The sequence below is a fragment of the Crocodylus porosus genome, unplaced genomic scaffold (assembly GCF_001723895.1).
Source record: "Crocodylus porosus isolate Cpor-Errol unplaced genomic scaffold, CroPor_comp1, whole genome shotgun sequence".
NCBI classification, from domain to species: Eukaryota; Metazoa; Chordata; order Crocodylia; family Crocodylidae; genus Crocodylus; species Crocodylus porosus.
Window position 1 is genome coordinate 18,757,168 of NW_017728886.1, and position 22,558 is coordinate 18,779,725.

The following is a 22,558-nucleotide window of genomic DNA, read 5'->3' on the forward strand; positions in this document are numbered from 1 at the left end:
GTTATAAACTAGTCAGGGGGGATCAGCGGGCATTGGGGGAGTCCCTGTTCCCCCGAGCACCGCCAGGAGTGACAAGGAATAGCGGTCACAAGCTGGCAGAGGGTAGGTTTAAGTTAGATATCAGGAGGCGCGACTTCATGGTCAGGGCGGCTAGGGTATGGAACCAAGTTCCAAGAGAAGTGGTGCAGGCTCCTACCCTGGGGGGTTTTAAGAGGAGGTTGGATGAACATCTTGTTGGGGTTGTTTGACCCCAGTATTGTTTTCTGCCATGGCAGGGGGTTGGACTAGTTGATCTACTTAGGTCCCTTCCGACCCTAGAAACTATGAAACTAGGTCCATAGCCTCTGAGCGCTCTCTTGACAAAGGCGCAGGGTACTAGGTTGTTACAGATGCAAGGGATATTTGTTCCAGGAAAGAATGGGAACCTTTTCTCTTAGGGGATAGACAAGATTTTAAATGGCCTAATGGAAGTAATTCAATATTATGAAGGGAGTTGATAAAATAGAACATAAACTATACTGATGACAGATTTAATTACCAGGAAAGCCAGACTGAAAGGAGTATTTGAGCAGAGCTATTTCACTGCAGGAAAGGTGGTGATTATTAATCCCCTTTCTCCAAGGCCACATTATTTATCTGGTAAACCTTGGAGTCGACAGAAGCTGTGTGCGTGTGTGTTGTGGATTGCAGGCATTTATTTGTTTCTTATAGGGCTCCAGCAAAAACACTGCTTGCCCATTAAGGAAGCTGGCTTTTCTGTAACTTTGGATTTTCACCTGAGCTTGTGTATCTGTGACCAAGCTGAAACCAACCAAAGTAATCGGGTTTAAGGGCTGCACAGTAGACACAGATGTAATGAATCAAAAGGCTTAAAAAGCTCTTATATTGCTATTTCATTCTTCAACATGCAAGCACGCTCCTCAAGTTTTAACTGCAACAGAAGGACTTATTTATTTTATTTGAGAAACAGGCACATCACTGAAGCTCTCTATTAGACAATATATCACATTGTTCACATTTTATACCGTTGTTTGTCCTCCACATACAGCTGGGGAAAAAAATATTTATGTGCTTGGTTATGCTGCAGGGCACGCCTGCAAAGTTTTAAATGTAGTTTTGGTATTTATCCTTTAAACTTAACAAGATTAAGTGCAGAATCAATCCATATAATTTACCCTAATGACTGCTTTGCTGTTGTTTTCAGAAGCCAAATTGTGTCACTGTAACCACTACGGATGGGCCTTAGCAGTTAGTGTTGGAAAAGAAAATAGACTGGGATCAGTCTAAAATGAACACAGATGGAGTGAAAGTGCCTTTAGTGTGGAATAGTGAAAATGTACTGCTGTGTACTTATTCCAGTTCTGGTTAAAGTGAACCTTTGCTGTGAAAACCTGCTCAAGTCCTGTTTTACCCCAAAGGTAATGGCTTTTAGATGTTTAAGATCAATCCTATTCCACCCTGCTTGAGTCCCTCAAAAACTGTTAATGCAAAAGGCAAGTATGTCCTCCTCCTCCTCTTTGTTTTTTGTGGCTTAGTCTTAAGGCTAAGATGAAGATATGTTAACAAAGTTGACCCATTAATTAATCAGGCACTTGAGCTAGGTAGAACTGGATTACACTTTGGAGCCTACATGCTACTTAGGTGCCTTTGACATGATACAGAAGTTGGAGCATAGATTTTTATACTGGTATGATACCCTGCTGTAGATAGAATTATGGTGGTATAATGGCCCTTACACTGGCACTGCTTTTTTTTTCAATACAGGAATAAACTCTGCCTGTATAAACATTTTATACCCATATAATGTATTGTACCCATGGGAAGGATATAATGGATGTAATGGATGTAAACCAGGCCTTAAACTTATAATCACTGAGAATTTTGATTCTTTTATTGCTCATACTACATTCTGACCTCACTAGGAGTTCGGTCTGGGTAAAGAGTTTGGAATTTAGTTCACAGTGACTTCGTATTATGAAAAATGCTTTGCTTTGGAAATGTTCAACCGTGTCCTTTATTCCTACCTGGCTGCCCAAAGGCACAAGTTGCAAGTTAAAGAAACATGGCCAGCAAAAAAACGTACCTTAAAAAGAAAGAACAATGCATGTCAAAGGAACAGAGGCACAAAAGAAGTTAAATCATTCGCCCCTGGGGATTCTACATTTCTGTGATTTAAAAACAACCAACCCTCTTTCTGCCCCCATATTTTGCAGGTGGGAAACTAACGTTTTCCTATCTTTTTAATATGCTAGATAGCACCCTGGAGCAAACCAGTAGCAAAGAGAAGGGTGGAAAATGTTTTTCTGAATAATATTATGTTTTTCATTATATGCAATCTGGCAATGGCCACTTTAGATGTGTGTGGGCAAATACGAGGGCTAACCTGCATGTCTTTGGAAGAAGGAAAAAAATCAAATTCCCACTTGAGCTCAGTAGTTCATTGAGCTAGCGTGATTGCAGCCTGCCATTTTCTGCAGCTTGCAGAAGGTAAGGTAGTGATGTGACCAGCAGCACTTTCAACTGAAAAAAATCCACTATGGAAGGAAGGTTAAGGGGAGTCCAATATAAGCAAGTTAAAGCAGAAAGAGCAAGCTGTGTTAGTCTGAAATCAGGCAGAAGACAGGGCAGGGTAGGGCAAGGATTCAGAGGAGCGTAAGTTTGTAGGCTACAGCCTTTTTATCCAATACAGTTAAAGCAAGTTAAGCATGAGCACACTCTTATTCAGATGTACAGTGGTGCTAGTTTGCTGTAGATCAATCAATAGGAGGAAACTGATACTGATACAGCAAGTTCAGGGCACTCTAATCCTGAATGACAGCAGCCACATCATGTTGTAATGTGTTTTAACACATGTGCAGTGACTTGAAACTCCCAGCTGTTTCACCTTAACTTTCCAGAACATTTTCATTTAGAAGACCCAGGACACCATATTTTGTGTAGAGCTGTGATGACACACTCATGGTTAACAAATGCCCCCAGATGTCAGCTGAAGTGGTTGAACCTGAAGATGGACCCAGTTTATCCTTCTTCCCAGGATCACCTTTACCAATCACTATCCAAACAGAATCCTTCATTTGCGGTTCAGAAAGACAGTCTTCTCTTAGAAAAAGCGGATAGCTCCCATAAAGCTCTGGAAGTTGGATGGGCATATCAAAGGGAGACTCTCTTGAAAATATATACATTTATATCACTTCAATTCTGGGTCATAGAAAAAAATGGTCAACAAATAAACAATCAAGGAACAATTTTACTTGGTATTTTATTCACTTAACAGAAACATTCACTTATCAGATATCACTGAAGTGCAATTTACAGAACTTAGCAGCAAATTCACATGTGTAAATTCAGATTTTTGTTGTCCTTTTTCTTTTTACAAATATTACAAATGTACAACCATTAGTACAGTATTGCCATTCACTCATGCGTGTTATGTACATAATCTTCACCTAAGAATTACTATTTGAGCAAGTTTTCCTTTGCCTCAGGAAATGCTGAATTGAATGTTAGTCACTCGTGCTGATGGGACGTAATCCCATCACGCTGTATCGATGCATATAGTGAGAAACAGTAGAAACCACAGGCCCAATTCAACCCTGGTACAAGCAGGTACAACTCCACTGTCTTCAATAGGATTGTCTTAGTCCCGCATACAACAAGGCCCAAAGAGGGTCACAACTGCCTACGTTAGGTCTGGCTATTAAATCCAGGAATTTGTCTGTTTATTTCTTGCAACACAGGATCGTTCAATCCACCACATTTTTCTTTTTTTATTCTTAAAAATAACCAGATGCTGCATTTATTGTCCTCTTAGGTCTGCCACCAGCTCCTGTGGCTTTATGGATTTTTAGGGTTGGAATCATGCCAGAGCTGAATCTAGGTGGTATAACAAGGAGCTTTAATGTCTCTCCTGTGGCTAGGCTGGGCTAACGAGAGATGGAGCAGTTCAAGAAACAGTCCCTGATATCCCTCATGTAGAGGAAGCCAGAACAAGAGAGTCCCTGAACGCTTCATGCTGAGTGGCCGGAATCTCTTGCTGGTCACTGGATTTCAGCACATCTAATGGTTTCCAATGTGTGAAAAACACACAGTGAGCAGAGTGGGATAGGACAGAACTGCACCAGCTCGGGCGACCTGGGAGGGAGATTTGACCTTGGGATGCTAGTATTTTTCCCCGAGTTTTGCAGGGCTCAGGGGGCTAGGCATGTACTTTTGGTGATGGGCAGGGCTCTGGTCCTGCTCTTGTCAGAGTGAGCTGCACCACTGGCATTGCATCCTTGGGTTCCCCCTCGTCTAGGGACGGTACTTCAGCGTGGCCCTTATGCTGCCCATGTATGAGGGTGGGGAAGTGACGTCTGTCCGCTCCCTACCTGCTCAAGGGGCAGCCACAATTCAGCCCTCTCCTTAAAAATCCCTACCCACGCTGGTATCCTGCTCTCCTTCCAAAGTGGCTACCCTCTGCACTAACACAAGGGCCTGAGCTCACTCTCACTGATATCAGTGGGGATGTCTTCCATTGATACGAATGGGAGCTGGGGCCCAAGGCATATTCAAAAGTAACACGGCTGAACGTCTCCCGTTGGGAAGGAAAGTGTGGCTGTGCAGGGAATCCCCAGATAGTGCTGAAAATCTTTCAAATGTTCAAAGTTACCCTGGGCGAGATCACGTTAGCAAAGGGATTACCACAGAACAACTCCTTCCCCCTAAATGACTGAAACAACTTCAGGTTATTTAGTATTTCTAGTCTAAGGATTTTTTTTGGTGGTTAATATGGAATGTGTTATTTTGTTGAAAAGGTTTCCAGGAAGGGAGAGCTTTGTTTTACCTAATTTAAAACTTCTAGTTTATCACAATATTTTTTTTTTATACAAGACACTATAGATACATCTTGTAGTTTATAATCTAAAAATAAGATCTCATCAAAATACTGTAGCTATTCTATTGTGGGCATCAATAAACAATGTATTTACTGTATATGGGTCCAAACATGATAAACCTTATACAAAGAGCATCTTTCTTTATTGATAGGAACAGTTGCCTGTGTAAAGGAAATTACATGGAAAAATATGAGCCTTGTGTTTGTCTGAAAAGTAACTCAGCTTGACAGTTCTGAGAAAATACCAAGACAATTATCACAAATCATCAGTAGCATGTTATATACAGATTGAAAGAGAATCACAGGAATAAAAAGAAAACGGTAGTAATATACCCGCAAATCCTGCCACTTAAGAAAACAAACAAACGAACAAAAGAAATATACAGTGTTAACTCGGTAGCGCGGTACAAGGCTGGCTCTGGACTTGGCTTATCAAGGCTTGGTTCTCTCATGACTATTTGTCCTGCGTTCTGTGAAGTTAAATCAGTCACAGATCAGACAATGTGTGCCTTTTAATCCAAGTGATGAATCAATGATTTAACAGTGAAAACTTATTCTTTTTCTGACTGAAAGCAATGCTTGTTTCAAGCCGCAAATAAATGTGTGGTAAATTTAATAATAATACTTCGTACTTATATAGAACCAGAAGCTGAAAAACCTTCAGTCCCATTGATTAGAAACTTGTTCTAGGTAGCAGTCCCATCTTTTGGGATGGTTTTGATAGGCATATTTGCACAGCAAGGTTAAGCTCAACATAAAAATGACAGATTCTGGCTTACACAGTTGGTTACAACCAACTACTAATGCAGCTGTGTATCCCTTACAAGCACCTTGTGATACAGGTAAGTATTATTATCCACATTTGGTAAATGGAGAAATGGGGGCAGAGATGATATGGGCCAAATTGCAGAACTGGTCACTAATTTGGGTCATCTTAGTTTGTGGGTACCCAACACCAAAGTTTTGATTTTTCAGAAGTGCTGAGCACTTGCAGCTCCCAGTGACTTCCCTTAGGATTGCAGTATTCAGTATCTCTGAAAAATGTATCTGGTTTGGGGCATCCAGAAAGATAAGCCACCCCAGGACACAATTGAAAATGTAGTACTAAGTGACACCCGAAGTTACAGGAGGAGTCAGTGCGAGCCAGGAGAAGAGAAGAGGAAGTCTCCCCCCTCAGCACTGTGTTTCAATCTAAACCTGGAACAACAGTTCAAATTTTGTCTGTATCTTTGAAGACTAAAATTGTGAATCAAAGCAGCTGATGTTTGCAATGATTTTGGCTTAGAGGGTATACCTCTTCTCTTTGTGGATGAATATGCTTGGCCTGAAAGCCCCTGTCGCGTGGTGGGTCTGAAGGCTCTTTCATGTGTTCGCTTACTAAAATGTTTTCCATCACTCTGTGATTTGTGAGGGAAAATCGACTCAATTTTGAGTCAGGTGCATGGCCTGCTAACGTCTGAAATGCAGATGCTTCCTGAATAAATAATAGTCACATGTGCTATAAACAATGAACAGCAGCATCTTTGTGAGGATCATTTAATAGTCTGGGCATGAACATCCTCGTGCATGTTGTGCAGGGGATCAGGATGAAAAAGCAGTTCCTAATGTCAAGTTTAGTGCATTAATCAAACACATCCAATATTTATGTATTTCCAATACAGAATCAAAAGAAAATATTCTCATGAAGGTTTTTATTAAATATCGAACTGCATCAATTCTGTCAGCTCACGCATCCTGCCTATGCTTCTCTCCAGCCGATCTGCTCTGGTCACGTAGCAAAGGTGTCGAATGATTTATAGAGTTAGTAGAAACTGATCTTGCTCTGGGGGCTTCTTCACCCAAGTGCCCAGACCTGCTTTCTGAAATGCTTTAAACAGCTGCTGCTTGACAGCCTGGTACGTTTGAGGCACCAGCTTTGCCTCACTGTACACTGATGGCATGTCTCCATGGCTTGGGACTCGTGTGCTCAGCTGCAGAACAAAAATCAGGGAAGGGGAAAAAGAATAATAAAAAAAAATCCGACCAACGAGCCAAAAGAAACAGGAGGCTTCAGTAGCTGTATAATCTTCCTGTCTACATTTCATAAGCAACAGATAAACTGTCTTTGGGCTTTGTGTGTTTGCTTTTGGTTTAGAACAACAAAACACTGAAGGGATAACTGCATGCAACACTGTTTCTCTCTCACAAATTGTGGAGCAAATGGATGTAAAAAAAAATCTAAGCAGCTTTAACCCTCTTGAAGTGGGCACAGCCAGCAGCAAAAAGAAACCTGCAAATCACCAGGTATTGTGCAAAGAAAAAAAAATCTGTTTTTCAGTTACAGAGCTTTCTGGAGGGAAAAAATAGCCTTTCTGAGAAGCCTAAAAGAGGAGGATGTGCTTGGGGTTAGTAAAGGAAGCTGAGCAGTTCAGAGCTAGTCAAGCTAATGCCGAGAGACAATATGAGGAGAATCCCCCCTTCCTTTAAATCTGTTCTAATAAGAAATGCTGTGAAACATGCATAGGAAGGGGCAGTAATGAAGCTTCGGGGATTTGTGCCAGCACGTATAGCGGAGAGGCTGTCTTGTTGAAGGGGAGCATGGCTGGTGCTGTACAACCGAATGTCTGAACTGAAACCTGGAGCGCCTGCCAGAAACTGTCTTGAGACAAAGACACATGTCTGCACTCCAATAATCACCCCGAGCACACACACCAGAAGAAAGCACCTTTTGTTTTACAGAAGGACTAAATCAATGACCTTCTCTGACCTGCCAAAGTCTTAACACAGTCGAGCCAAAAGTGAGTCTTTGACATTATATGAAAGAAATCAGAGTCTGGAAAATGCCTTAGAGCAGACAGACAGGTGAAAGTCCAATGCTTACAAACTGGCGAAGTGACATCCTATCGGAAAAACCCCTCGGAGCACAACCCTGGTGAGTAAACAACCCTGTTTTCCGTCTGTCTGATATGTAAAGACATTGAGAGACAGAGCTTCCTGGAGGGAGGCTGAAACGCCGCTGCGGCGAGCAGAACCCACTTGCGTGGAAGCCTCTGGCCTCATGGACTCACTTTAGTCAGGGGGCAGGAGGGTGGCTGATATGCACCAGCGATGTGGAGGGTGGTGGGAGAGATGTGGCAGGTGTATGTTGGTCACAACCAGGCCTGAGGACACAATATGGTGTCAAATAGGGGCTCCCCTTGCTAGTCATAGGCTCCAGGATCCCATCTGTTGACTTAAAGCAGGGACCCTTTCCAGAGCCTCTGCTGATTCAGTCCAAAATCATTCCCACTGCAAATATCAATATTATTTTGTCCCCAACAGCCACCTTGCTCAGTAACAGGCTGATTTAATCCAAACTGTTCAGCCTCACTCTCTGGTGTAAACACGGTGCAGTTCAGGTCTCTTGTATTCATTGCTATAGTCCCTATATATATCATTCTATATATATCTATAGAATGATATATATATAATTCATTGCTATAGTCCCTATATATATAATTCTATGCTAAGAAGAATTTTTCCCAACTATTTGAGTTAGTTTCATAAAAGATATTGGATTTACCCAAAGAACCTTGTCTTGCCTATGTCCTTAGACCAACACGGCTATAACCTACACCCCTGCTATAGTCCCTACGCTGGTCTGGGCTTCTCTGCCAGGTCCCAGCTGCCCCTGGTCTGGTCCTCACAGTAACCCCTTAGCTGCACCTTCCAGCAATGCTGCTCTCTGCTCCCTCTCTAGTGGCCACAGAAATGTTCAGTCAAATATCCCCTCACCATGCAGGACGGGAAAGGCACTGAGCAGTCACACTGTGCTGCCCTGCTCTGCCACCAGTCTCGGGCCTCCTTCCCCGTGGGCTCTTGCCGATTCTCCCATGCAGCATAAAGCAGGCTTACTGGAACCACACACTTGGGCTGCTCTTTGGACCTGTTTCCCAGCCTCGCGTTGGCTCTCAACTGGCTGTATCCCTGTAGCAGCAGCTGCTCTCCCTGCACTATTTCTGCCCTAGTTGTCTCTTCTCACCCCAGGAGGTTGTAGCAGAATTTCATGCCATTTCTCTGCCCAACTCCTGTTTATTGATGTCCCTGTGAAGCAGGGCAACAGGGTCAGGGCCATGTTTCACAGAGCTTCTGCTGTCTTGTGGAGTGGGAATTCACACCTACGCAGCAGGGCTTCACACCTCCATGCGGTGTGACTTACTCATGTTCGTTTAGCGTTTGGTGAGCAGGGGAGGGTGAATGCAAATAAAGCGTATTGAACTAACCAAAAAGAAATAATTGGAGATGCTGCTAGAAGAAAAGGAGTGAACAAAATGATAGAAGGTAAAGTGCACAGTTCCCCCCGCTCCTCTGCTACGTTGCCTCCAAGTACTTGGGCTACCCGTGGCTGGCTGAGGTGCCGGTAGAAGGCCAAGTCAAAGTGAGGAATGCTGCTAAGCCTTCTCACATGATGCCAAATTGGTACAAATTAAATTAAAGTACTTTACTTATTGTCCCGGTCTTCTGTTCGGCACAGAATTGCAGTATTACAGAGCTATCCACCAGGAGGCAAGGAGGTTGAAGATATGTAAAAGATGCCTGGCTGTCACTGTCCCTTGCCTCCTTTCCTGGAATTTCTCAGCTTTTTGGATCCACCTCCCTTTTTCCTCTTTGTAATTCCTCAGTGATATTAGAAAAGAAAAGCCAGAATGATGCCAAGAAGAGGGACAAGTTAGAATAATAGGAAAGTGGGGCTGGAAGGAACAAGTCACCTAGTTCACCTCCTGCTCAAGGCAGGGCCATCTCTGATTAAGCCATCCCAGCCAATTGTTTGTTTAACCTGCTCTGAAAAATTTACAGGGCTGGAGATTCAAACCCTTCTGGGTAATCTGTTCCAGTGCTTAATCAACCACTTGTTTGCCTGGCAATCTTACAGTGATTGTGCTGCTTCCTAAGACCAAAAAGAATCCTAGAGTTCACCTTTGATGGGCAAGGGAGTGTCTGAGAGAATCGTTCAAGGGGCGACTTGCTCACGGCTCTGTTGTCAAGAGCCACGTGTTCAAACTCAGACCCCAAAATCACAAATCTTGATAATTTCTTTTTTAAAAAAGTCACACTTTGGGCCTTTCTCCTGATCCTGAAGCCTGCATAGAGAAACTGTTCTTGATTTGTCTGTGGCCATTTCAAGTTCCTTGTATTTGCACCTGACGCTCTGCCTGCCTGCCTGCTGGCTATGCCAAAGATGACTTCACACGCTCTCTCCTAACTCCTGGGAGTTCCAGTTCTTCTTCCAAGCCCTTCTTCTATATTCCCCCATAGTCTCTTGTCCTGAAATCTGTCCTCAAATTCACTGGCTCTCCCATGTCCTTCTTTCCCTTAAATCTTCTTCATGTACCTGTGTACATCTCTCAGGTTCCATTTTATACCCTCTGATCAGCTCCTGTCACATCACTGTCTCCTGGTTGGAGAAAAATAGAGACAGCCATCTTTCCTGAGGCCAGACTGGTTTCAGTCCACTTCAGGCAATGGGAGATGCTGATTAGGTTACCTGGGGGGCAACCAGATTATAGAAGCATGGTAGCCATTTTAACTAAGGCTAGCCTATCACAATAATCCCATTAACTGTAAGTCCTACGAAGTTCAATGGAAGTGAAGAGTACTCAGCACCCTGCCAGATCAGTTACTTACCTTGCGAGAAGCTGAGAAACCATTATAGGTATTTACATCTATTACATTACAATCAAAACCAGAAACCAGTTTTCATATACTGGCACTTGGGGCAGATTTCTCTTTCACCTAGTGCACAACTGGTTCTGAGTTACCCAATTTAAGTAAAGGAGTGATTCTGTTACCATCCTCGGGCACATAAATGCCCCAATCACAGGAACAGGGAGACATCTAGGTATCTTCAGAGGGCAATCCTATCCCTATAATGGGTGTGCCCAGAGTGGGGTTAATAGAATTATTCCTATACTTTAATCAGGTAGCTCAGAGCTGGTCACAAGTCGTACTTTAATCATTAGCTAAGTGCAACAGAGTTCTGCCATCAGAATGGAGCACAGAAAACCACATGCCTTCTTGACATGCCCTTAGTAACCAATCTGGAATATAGTGCCCTGGTTTTTATTGACTACTGTGAAAATAGTTCTGCTGTCAAGAATGATCAAGGTAGGCACTCTGCTTTGGTCTGGATTGCTTTAGTAAAGCTTGGGAGATTGTATTGGCTAAGTCTTTCTGTGCTCCAATTTGGGCCACAAAATGCCAACTCAGATGTGTATGGCTCAGAAGGATTTCTCCTAGCTTTCAGCCAATACTGATGAGGAGATAAGGGACTCCTTTGGAGGCTGTCAACATAAGACTTACCATACTTACTCAAATATAAGATGAGTTTCTTCCCTTTCTCTTACATTCATATACTAATTAAACAATGTTAGGGACCTACCAAATACATGACAGAAGTGGGGTTCATGGCATCTCCTTTAATCTTTCATGTTTCCCTGTATATGTCCCTGCCCTGCCATTGATTGGCCGGGGGGGGGGTCCCACTGCTCCCTCCTGATCAGTAGGGAAGTAAAAACCATGGTTTTAAACATGGCATGGTTTTTGCCTCCCTGCCAGTCAGCAACAAGCATTGGAGCCCTCAGCACCGATTCTTTTCCAAGTCATAGTTAGCCACTACATTGAACATATTTCAACTTCCTCCTCACTCCCCCAGCTGAGCTTTGCCTTTTCCCCCCGCCATTTCTAATAATTCCTGTTTCTTCACCAGCCTCACGTGTCTGGCAAACATCACCAAATCGGACCCCAAAGGTTTATCCATAATCCCTCTATTGTCCCCTCCCTCAGCCTGTCATGTATGATTAGTGTGTCCCTGCCCACCACGAGATGGATCCAGACGAGGCCTGTGCCTCATCTGCATATAAATTCTGGAGGATCCCAGGACTCCTAACAAGAACACTTGGTTCCAGTTATGAATGTGGGGCTAATTAATACATTGGTCCTTTGTGGGGGATATCTGGAATACATACACTTACTGAGCAGTGCTAGGGTATGGGGTCACCGTGGCCTGAAATGCTATTGTCTTCTGGGACCCAGCCCAATGGACTATATCATGACACTTTTGGCTCTGGACTAATATCATGCAGGGTTTGTGCTATATATAAGTAGGAACAAAAATGCTGCTTAAAAGTGTTTATGAAATACCTGTGCTAAAAATTGCAGCAGTTTCCAAAAAAGGTAAAATGCACCAAATCTGGATGAAATAAGTCTGTGAATACCCATGATAATTTGCCTATATATAAATGACTACAGGCAAGTTTATTTCAAAGTTAGTGTTTTTCAGATTTGCCCACCTTTATATGTCCTCAGGGAGATCATGGTCTGACAATAAAGGGGACAGAAGAGGCTGCAGGGGGAAGAAGTTGATGGGGCAGAGGTCAAGGGGGCCACCTGATCCCTTCCCCCCTATTTATTTTTCCTGATGTAGCAGTGGGAAGGGGACAAATTCAAGGCAAACCTCCAATAATTAGATTCTGTACCTGGAAAATTGTAACAATTTATAATTTTCCATACTATAATTTTCAAACTATAGTAAAAGCCCCGGTAACCGGCACCTTACAAGCCGGCATGCTCTATTAACCAGCATGCCAACTTGTAAGGTAAAAGCGAAACTGGAAGTGCCCACCGTGGCACTTCCGGTTTTGCCGAGCCCCCATGGCCTGATGCAAAGCAGCCTGCGCTGATGAGCCCCCACAGCTTGGAGCACAGCAGGATGTGCAGGGCCCACCTCCCTGTCCCTCAGGGCCTATGGGAAGGTCAGCGATGCGGCAGGAGGGGCAGCGACACCCTGGACACGGCGGGAGAAGCGGCAGTCCAAACAGGCAAAGACGCCTGTTTGGGCCTCTCAATTAACCAACATATTTTGTTATCCGGCACCCCCAGTTCCCCATGGGTGCCAAATAACAAAGCTTTTGCTGTATTGAGGGGTTGTATCATATTCAGGGATGCCTTATATTTGAGTAATATGGTAAACTGTTAAAGAAGTTTGCCTCTATGGAGCGCCATGATGTAGAGTCAAATTTATAGTCTCTGTCTTGCCAGCTTGGGAGCAAGAAAGCAGAGATCTTAATTTGTCTTCCCAGTGGGGCCAAAATCCTAATACCAGGCTAGAAATGTGGCCGAAAAACTCTGAGTAGTGATGTCTTTGCCTGCAAGACAAAGTAAGTGTGTAAGGCCTACCTTTCCATAAAGCTTTGACCACCGAGCATAAAACATGCGTTTGCAGAGCCGTGAGGAACTCCCACAGTTCCTCTTTCCCGTTGTGGCATTAATAACCTCGAGGTCCGTGTTACCCACTATCCAGTTCACACTGAAGCTGGGAGATTTTCCTGGCTGTCGCACCTCAGCATTACTCACTCCTGTCAAGGCAGAAACAGAAGGCAGTTGAGCATTTATATTAATGGTCCCAAACTCTCCAAGTCAGATAACATGCAATGGATCTTTGTTTGCTAAGGCATGCAATATTTCTGTGCAGATTCACACCTATTGTGCACTGCACAAATTATTATTATAACCTGTTTAATGTTGCCTCTTTGGACACCTTAGAAGTGGCAACACCAGATATTCCTTTGGATTCTTTAGGATTAGACTGGAGAAGGCAATTATATTGTAAAGTACATTATTGACAGCGGTGTTGGAATGGCTGACAAACCTTTTCAGAGTGAGGATTTTCTCTAACAGGCAAAACCAAATTTTGAGAACTACTAAGTAGTGGTCCTGATAAACAAAAGAGTGACTCGGGGCAAGCCTCCTGCTCCTTCTATCTCCCCCTTGGATAAATCTTAGGTGTTTTTTGTTCTCAGTGGATACCTTAAGTTAAGCACTTGTCTAGAAAGTAGTCCTCCTTTCCAGGACAGCCCATGTCCCCACTCCCTACCTCTTTCCCATTCCCAGTGAACAACTACAAGGTTCCTTTCAACATCCTGAGAATGGGAGAGACCTTGTTCCCCCGAGCGCCTCCCGGAGTAACAAGGAACAACAGCCACAAGTTGACTGAGAGTAGGTTCAGGCTAGACATCAGGAGGCGCTACTTCACTGTCAGGGCAGCTAGGATCTGGAACCAGCTTCTAAAGGAAGCGGTGCTGGCTCCTACCCTGGGGGTCTTTAAAAGGAGGCTTGAAAACTACCTAGCTGGGGTCATATGAGCTTAACTTAGTGGGGGTCATATGAACCCAGTATTCATTCCTTCCCAGGGCAGGGGGTTGGACCTGATGATCTGCTCAGGTCCCTCCCGACCCTACATCTATGAATCTATGAATCCCTAGAGCATCCCCTTCTTAATAACTGCTGATGCAGTCTGAGGAGGGTTTTGCTTTGTTTGTACTGGAGATCTTTGTGACCAAGCAGCACAAAAGGCATCCAAATGGCTTAGCTCCCTCCTTGTGATAACTGCTACATCTTGTTTTCTTGCATCTGGAGCGAGGAGAATCAGAAGGGTGCTGGGTGTATTTTACATAACAGTATGAACAGCATGAAGTGAGCTTTGGATCATGATGTTCATTCATGACTTTTAGGTACCAGTTTTCAGACCTGACAGTGATCCTGGGGAAGGGATGGTAGTCTGAAGAAACTGAATATTTAGAAAACGCATGGTCTTGGTGGTATGACTGGATTTGGTCATTCTCTCTTTTTTTTCAGGTACAGATAACATCAAACCCACAAACCTGGATGGAGAAGATTGTTTGACTGGGAACTGATCTACTAGGCAGGATTTGCCTTAATCACAGGCGTAGACTGGAGTCCTGGAATGACTCTGTCTCCACATTGTAGCTTAGATTATTAGCGTGGCATAACATATGAATGTCAAGTGAGAACTGAGGTGTAAACAATCATGCATTGTCTTTATACCATTTTGAAATCTTCATTTATTATTCTTTGAAAAAGCAATTAATGATACTTTGAACTCCTATCTTACCACTGTTCATCCATTGCTCCCAGAGTGCTTTACAAAGAAGTAAATGTATCCAATTTGTTTTTGTAGATGAGAGACTGAGAAGCATGGAGATGAAAGCTAATATTTTCCAAAACTGTTCTTCATTTTGGGTTCTTGGCTTGAGACATGTAAGACCTGATTTTTAGCATCCCAAGAACTCCCACTGGCTTTAGTTGAAACAATGGATAGCCAATACTTCTGAAAAATCAGACCCAAGGTGTTTTGAGTTGAACATTATTCACTCCTATCAAGGGAGAAACAGAGAGAAGTTTCGTAGACTCACAGAGAAGTAGGGGCCTTGAGAGGTCATCTGGACCATCCCCTGCCTAAGGCAGGATCATCCCTATCCAAATCATCCTATACAAATCCATTGTCTAACCTCTTAGCGAAAAAAGTGCAGTCAATCTTGACACAACACTATAACCTGCCACAGGTAAAGTAGGGGGACCACAGTGGCAAATGTCCTGTTGCTGTAAAGTTTGTTCTAGAGATCTGAGGAAGAGGGCCATACCCCCTGCTACAGAAGAAGGCAAAAACCCACACAGTCCATACCAATCAGACCAGGGGGTAAAATTCCTAAATTTGCTATTGTCTATGTTTTTTTGCTGTGAAAAGTGGGAGAACTCCTGATCAGTGCCCAGTTTTGAAGATGCAGGGCTCATCAGTGTGCTCAGCAAGCCCCATGGGAGAGTGGAGAAGACAACTCACAAAGGTATCCTAGCTACAGGACCACACTGCTAGCACAATACTAGTGTTGGACTCCTCTTGTGTGAAAAGGCTTTGAGCACCTGTGCCACTGGGAGCAAGGCCAGCTCTGCCACTTAGGCAGCTCCCTGCCTACCACCTGTGTGCCTCTCTGTAGGATATGAATGAATGTCATAGAGAGCTGTTCACTCTCAGCTCAAAATATTGTCCTATATTGCCTGCTTTACAGACAAAGAAGCTACAATAAAGGCCTATTGAACATGCAGAGGGAAGGAAATGAGGCATTAGAGAAAGCAACAGTGCAGCAAAAATGTTCCCACAAGACACAGATATTTGGTTTTGTGGTTACGTGGCATAAGTAGCTTTAGGGAAATGGGCAGGGGTGATGCAGAGGATCACAAAACATAGAGGAGTTACAAAGCTACAGGTTACAAAGTGTAGAGGAGTTAAGACAGAGTTACAGTCAATTCATGATCACACACTGAAGTTGGAATAATGACATTCATGTCACATTAATACCAATTTCAGTTTTTTTCCCTGAGATGACTGATCAGTCTGCATCTAAAAATCCAGCTCACCAAGGCAACAGACTATACACTTCCTTTTGCTGAAATCCTGAGCGTCGGATAACTTCCCAATGTTATTCAAATACTTTTACACAGAGCAAGATGCAAATAGATCAGAAACTGCTATTTGACACTTATGCACCAGTCCCTGTCAAGTTATCATCAAAAAGCTTAACAGACCGAGTGCCAACAATATAACGGCAAATGCTTAGACAGTTCCTGTCTAGCAAAAAGCTACAGGTCATAGAATCAACAACGATGCAGCAAAACCAGTGGCCAAAGGAAACCAAACATTCGAATCAGAGGGACAGGGGCTTTGCATGTGTGCATGACAATTAATCCCTTAAACCAAATAAATTATGTCTCAATGCCAGGCAACCCATGGCCATACCAAGCTGTCACAGGAACACACACAAGTGAAAACCAAAACAATACATTGAAGCTCTTTGATGTCTAGATCATGACACGGCACAAGTGAAAAGAAAAGATAGGGGGAAAACCCATGACACTGATGGATAGCACACTAACCCAATGGCTGCATGAAGGCAAGAACAGATTTCAATGAGTGTTTGTCAATCGTACGGGTGAAATTTAGACCTCAGCATCTGGATGTAGACATCACTTCATCACCTGGCCTGCCAGGTAACACTGAATAATAGGTGATGGTCAGACAAGTGACAGCACCCAACAGAGGTGAAACCTAGATCCTGATAGTATTATAACTCTGTGTATCCACGGAACAATTTGTTCCACGCTTGCAATGCCGTGCAGTGATCAAAGGACACATATCCTGCAGTGTTATTTAGCTAACACATGGAAATATTTCAGTGCCAATAATTCTTTTAATTCATTAATTATCATCCCAGCTCCTCTTATAGTGTTACAGTATGGGTTGGCATGTAACTGCCATCCTAGGAGTCCTCCTCCAGAGGAATCCTAATTCAGAGAATGGCAATTCCTTCCTTTCTCCTCATTTGCTCTTAGATGTAGTAATTTGCTATGGGCTTCTTACTGGGTGTTGAGAAGTCCTCTCCACACCAGCCAAGATGCTGGGTGTTCACTTCTATTCCTCCCAGCTTATCTGCCTGTTGGGTCAGAGGAACTCCAGGCGTGGAGTTCCTATTCTCAACCCATCGGCCTGGTCCAAAATCCAAGGGTGGGGAACATAATGGTTTCTTACTACCTCTCATTCTTCTGCTTGAGCTTGTTTGTCAGGCACAGGCTGCTGCTTTGATGGTAGATTTTAGCAAAGGACTTTTGCAGACCTGGGGAATCTGCTTCAGCATATCACCATTATGACTGAAAGAACCTGGGACTACCTGTGCTGAATTAAAGCTGGGGCAACTACACTGGAGCCCTGGGAACAGTAGAAATGTGTGTGAGTCTTTGCATTTCCATCTTCATTTATTTTATGGATATACATTGTTGCCAAACTCTAGCATTCTCCAGACAATGATTCAAGAACTCCCAAATCATGAGTTTCTTTCAAAATACGTCAATTTTGGTTTTTTATATTTGCCTTCTGATTGCTGAGCCTTCAGGTTAGACTCAAGTCGTGTTTGCAAGCTTTCCTCCACAAAGGTGAGGCCTAGAAAGTACTTTTTAAAAACAATCTGAGGTTCTCATGTAATCATCAGAATCCAAAGTGTGCAAGGGAAGACTCCAAATATTACGAGAATCCTGATAAAATCACAATTGGCCACACTGGCTCTGTTTTCTGATGATTACATCTTGGAGCTTTTTAAAAATGATTTTTCACATTATTCTTTTGAAAGATTACAATTTTGATATTATTCAAATAAAATGACAAGAATTCAAGATATATTTTCCCCCTTTCCACTGCACAAAGCACCCTGGTGGGGAAAAGATCAATAGGACACTGTAGGAATGGAAATTAAAAAAGAAAACATTTTCGAGCTCAAGCTTGATTGTTTTGGGATACAAAGTGGAAAATAAAATTGATAAGAGAATCTTTCATAATAGATTCAATCTTAAAAGAAAAGCAAACAAGCTGACAAGAGGCCTAATGATGTTCTCAGGGGGCAAATCCACAGCTGTTCCAGTGAACTCAATGGGTTTATATTAATTTGGAACAGGAGTAAGCGAAAGGAAAATCTGAGTATCTGTTTTTGGTTTCCTCATTAGGTTCTTCACTGCCATCTTCATTTAAATGATCTACTTGATTACACTGATGAGATAACAAAAAAAGATTGGGAATATGTATAATTCAAAGGCACCTGTGCTTATAAATCCCTAATTCGTTTGATCTCTAATTGGAGTCCTAAAGGTACAAGTTGTCGGGTTTGAGGTTGCCAGGGTTTGGGTTTCAGTGCATTCTGTGTTACTTTTCCTAGGCACCTGTTTCGTTAGCCATTTATTGCCACTCAGTATACTGGGGAGAGGTAGTTAGCTGCACATTGTCACTGAAACCTTTTGTTGAACTAAGTCTGTGCTGTGCAGGTATGAAGCACATAACACAAACCACAGCAACTAACCTTCATCAGGACTGTCACTGGTTCTGCAGTATTTCTGAGATCTGGCTGCCTAGGAGTCACGCGGCTGTATCAAACAATGTTTTTATGAACCAAAGCAATATAGATCAAATCATCTCGAGAGACAGGTTCCACCTGCTACTGCTCCTAGTCTAAAGGAAATTCACATACAGCAGAGACAGAGAGGTTTTTCCAAACAAAGACAACTCTCAGAGAAGGGAGAAATCAAGTATAATGCACAGGAAACATAAGGTTTTTCAAAGGACATTTGTCCTTATTTGATGCAGTACTAACTTCCTAGAGAAATCTGATAATGCTTCACAGCAATAAATATATACTAGGGCGGAAAGGATTATAGGCAACAGCTAGTGCCCCGTCTTACTGCATTTATACTAGGTAGTCAGTCCACCGCAGCTATAGCTGTCCTCTGATTATTTTCCTTATTATCAGCTTATTATTTCTTATTACTTTGCAATTCATGGGGTTCTTTGAATACATCTAATTTCCACCGACTTTAAAAAGAAATGGGCATCATTCTCATTTCACAATGGACTTATGACAATGAAATAAATGATGTATATGACATCAGAATTACGAGCATTATATTCATAATAGGTCATATTCTTGCAGATGCTCATCACAAATCATATGAACTATTTCAGCAAAACTGCCATTGGACTGATGGGGGCTCAGGCCAAGACCAAGGCTGAGCTTCCTTCAATCTGACACAATATACTGGCACTCTGCATGGAAGTCATTGATAAACAGGACTGATATATTTAGCCATGTAATGTCAAATAAAACAGCATAAAGATTCCTGGCATATTCACTTTTTACACTCTTGCATCTCTGACTCGCTAGACTGAAGATTTATATGACAAATGTTTCAAAAAAGGGATGAGTAATTCCATCTGACCCTACAACACACATGTGAACTGTACTGACTGGATGTGCTCACAATGAACTGAAGCAGTGAATTTCCCCTGTAGCTAAACTATCACTTCCTCTGTCTTAGCAAAACTAAATTTGGCAAAAGGCACATGAAGAAAATAATATCTCAGCAAGAAGAATATGAACTAGATAAAGGATAAAAGTTTCAATAACACCTAAGTGATTTGGGACCTTAATTGCTCCTCTGAAGTCAATGATACATAGCCTTCCTGGGCACTAGCCTATATTTTACAGGCATCATCTTGGTAGTTCAGGGCATCTTAACATGTGCTCCAAGAGCTGCTCTAATTAAAGCACTTTTCAGCGTCTTATGTATTCAGCATCCCGCATTTCAAATGGTGGCAGAGGCACTTTAACTAAAACTCGTTCAATGAGCTTTAGTTACAGCACCCCTGCTGCCTTTTTGAAACATGGGGATGCTGAATACATGAGATGTGGAGGCTGCTGGAGCACACTAATTAACATGGTCTAGGAGACTTGATTAAGCGAATCTGCTCCGATGCACTGTAATTGCAGAGCATCAAAGCAACATCCCTGCATGTCTATAGGCACCCTCAGTGCCTTTTTAAACAATTGCAGTTGCCCAATATTCTGGGCACAAAATAAGGACCTGATTCTGTGAACTACTGACGTCCCTCAATGCTCATTTACTTCAAATGGACATGGTGACCTCAGCCTGGGAGAAAATATTTCTGAGCAAGTATGGGCTACGTTTGAAGAAACTGAGTGGGGCCCGAGGAGCTTCTGAGTCTGGAAGGGGATGGTTTGGATTGGCAGAACTGAGTGCTGGGGAATGGGACTGGGTGAACTGGTGGCGTGGGTGTGAGAGACAGTAAGGGAGGTGGTAGAGCAGGAAGTACGTTGGGATAGAGGGAAAACTGGACACGGAAGCAGAAACACTATCTTATTTCACCCTGCCTTGTGGCACAGTGGACCAGTTTTCACTCTTAAAGAGGACAGAGGTGAAAGCAGGAAAGTTATTTTTTGATTCCTACTTGTCCAAAATGATGTTATCTGCCACCAAAATACTTTCCTGCAGCACCTTTACACTGTCCTATTCTATTCATGTTGAAATTATGATCAGCCTGAAGAAGAAACAATATGAGCTGGGTGAGAAAAGATGATGGGGAAGGGGGACGTAACAACCGCCAGTTCTACTGCTTATTGTAGGCACCAGCCACCAGTGTACACTATTCACCTGGGGGCTTTACCTCTCTCTCTGAAACCTCAGAGACAGGATATTAGGATAAGTGGGCCATATGTGTGATCCACTACTGCAGCTTCTATGCTCCTTCACATATTTCATTTCTGATGGTCCATAGTAGCTACTTTTGGGGCACTGCCTGGGTACAAACAAGACTACTTCCCACATGAGGAGTATGGGGAATAAAATACAAAGAACGAACACAATCACCATATCATTTCAACCTATCTTGGGTCAGTATTATTCCTTCCTGAAGGGCCTAAAATCTACTAACTTTCTTTCCACAATTTTCCTAGTGGAGTAGTTCATATCAGATTTTTCTTTTTTAAGGCTGCCTCCTTTATACTATAAGTAGCCATTTTTCCTGACCAGTGGATAGCCTGTATTCATTTTTTTGTTAACATATATACATTTTAACTTCTCTTTTTCTCCCCTTCGCCTGCCCCTGAAAAGAAACAAAATTGTTCACTTTAGAAAAATAGTTATATCTGCATCCAGGATGCTCTTGGAAGGAGTTATGGTTTAGTAGTCAGAATTTGGGAGTATGACTACTGACAATTACTGCCTGGGGCAAGTTATTCTGGCCCAATTCTTCAAATCTATTCATATTAGGTACCTGGAGACTTTTGAGGATTTCAGCTTTAATCTCTCTGAGGCTCCATGTGCTTGACTGGAATCTTTTTCTCTCCTTTGCTGCAGGCATCAGGGATTTTTTTATTTTCCCTTCCTCAGAAGCACTGCTGATGGCCAGAGCGAACACTGGGGATTTTAACTGGGGTATGGCAGAGACTTAAAAAAACCTTCTGGGACTTAAAAAAAACCTAGAAGTTCATGGCTAGAGGTCCTTGCTCCACTCAGGAAAGACTAATCACTACATTTGGGATCAGGAAGGAATTTTACTGCATGTTCAGACTGGCATGGACTACGAGGGTTTTTGCCTTCTTCTGTAGTGTGGGGCATGCTCCTGTTCCTTGGATCTCTTGCATAGATTTTAACAAACTACTTTCTGTCCTTGCAACAGCAGGACACTGGCAGTGCCTTCATCCCCCTGCTTTACCTGTAACAAGTTAAGGTGGTCTTGCTGCTTTTGGGTACTGTGCCTGGTAGTTCTGGATGAAGGTTGCTTCTGTATTTCTATGAATTGGTTAGACTAGGGATTGATGATTTTTTGCCCATGCAGGCCAGAGCTTGCAACCTGGTTGTCATAGCAGGCCATAAGCCTCCTCCCCACAGTGTGGCCAGCTGCTTGCACTCATCCTTGGTGCAGATGCCTGGCTCTTCTGCAGTGAGGAAGGCACAGATGCAGTGAAGCAGCAAGGTCCACGGTGGAGGAGAACACTGAGGGGACGGATGGCACAATACAGCTCTGTGCCACCAGTTCTCCCATGCTGGATCAGACCTTTTTGTACTGGCTTGAAGTTCTTTGTGGGATGGATTCAGCCCATGTGCTGTAGATTGACAACCCTGGGTTCAAAAACACTTGAGTTGGATAGTTAGGGATGATCCTGCCTTAACCAGGGGGCTGCACTAGATGACCTCCAGAGGTCCCTTCCAGGCCTACTTTTCTATGAGTCTGTGTAAGCTTGTGCCACTTATTCCTTGTGACCATCACTCTCTAAGAATTTACTGCCAGGTCTTCCAAGGTACTGTTAGAAATGGAGTATTGTTAGAAATGTACAGCTTGCATCTTGCACCCGATAAGAAAGAAACACTGTCAAGGACTTTTTTCCTTGCCCAGCCTTGCCACAGCTTTTCTTATACTAAATCGCAGACTCTCCCCCAGCTTCTCCCTAGCCTTTCTCATACAGATTACAGAAGCTG

At 43.0% G+C, this 22,558-nt stretch overlaps 1 protein-coding gene across 1 annotated transcript in view; it reads right to left on the reverse strand.

The window, feature by feature from the left end:
* Positions 1-4,207: 4,207 nt before the first annotated feature.
* The window catches only part of ADARB2 (adenosine deaminase, RNA specific B2 (inactive)), a 170,739-nt gene continuing 152,388 nt past the window's right edge, over positions 4,208-22,558 (reverse strand). Inside the window, exons 8-9 of the mRNA XM_019530793.1 lie at positions 13,067-13,245; positions 4,208-6,843 (exon numbers count right to left, since the gene is read on the reverse strand). Coding sequence (XP_019386338.1) covers positions 6,667-6,843; positions 13,067-13,245 — 356 coding nt within the window. The 3' untranslated portion in view covers positions 4,208-6,666. The remainder of the gene's footprint in view (positions 6,844-13,066; positions 13,246-22,558) is intronic.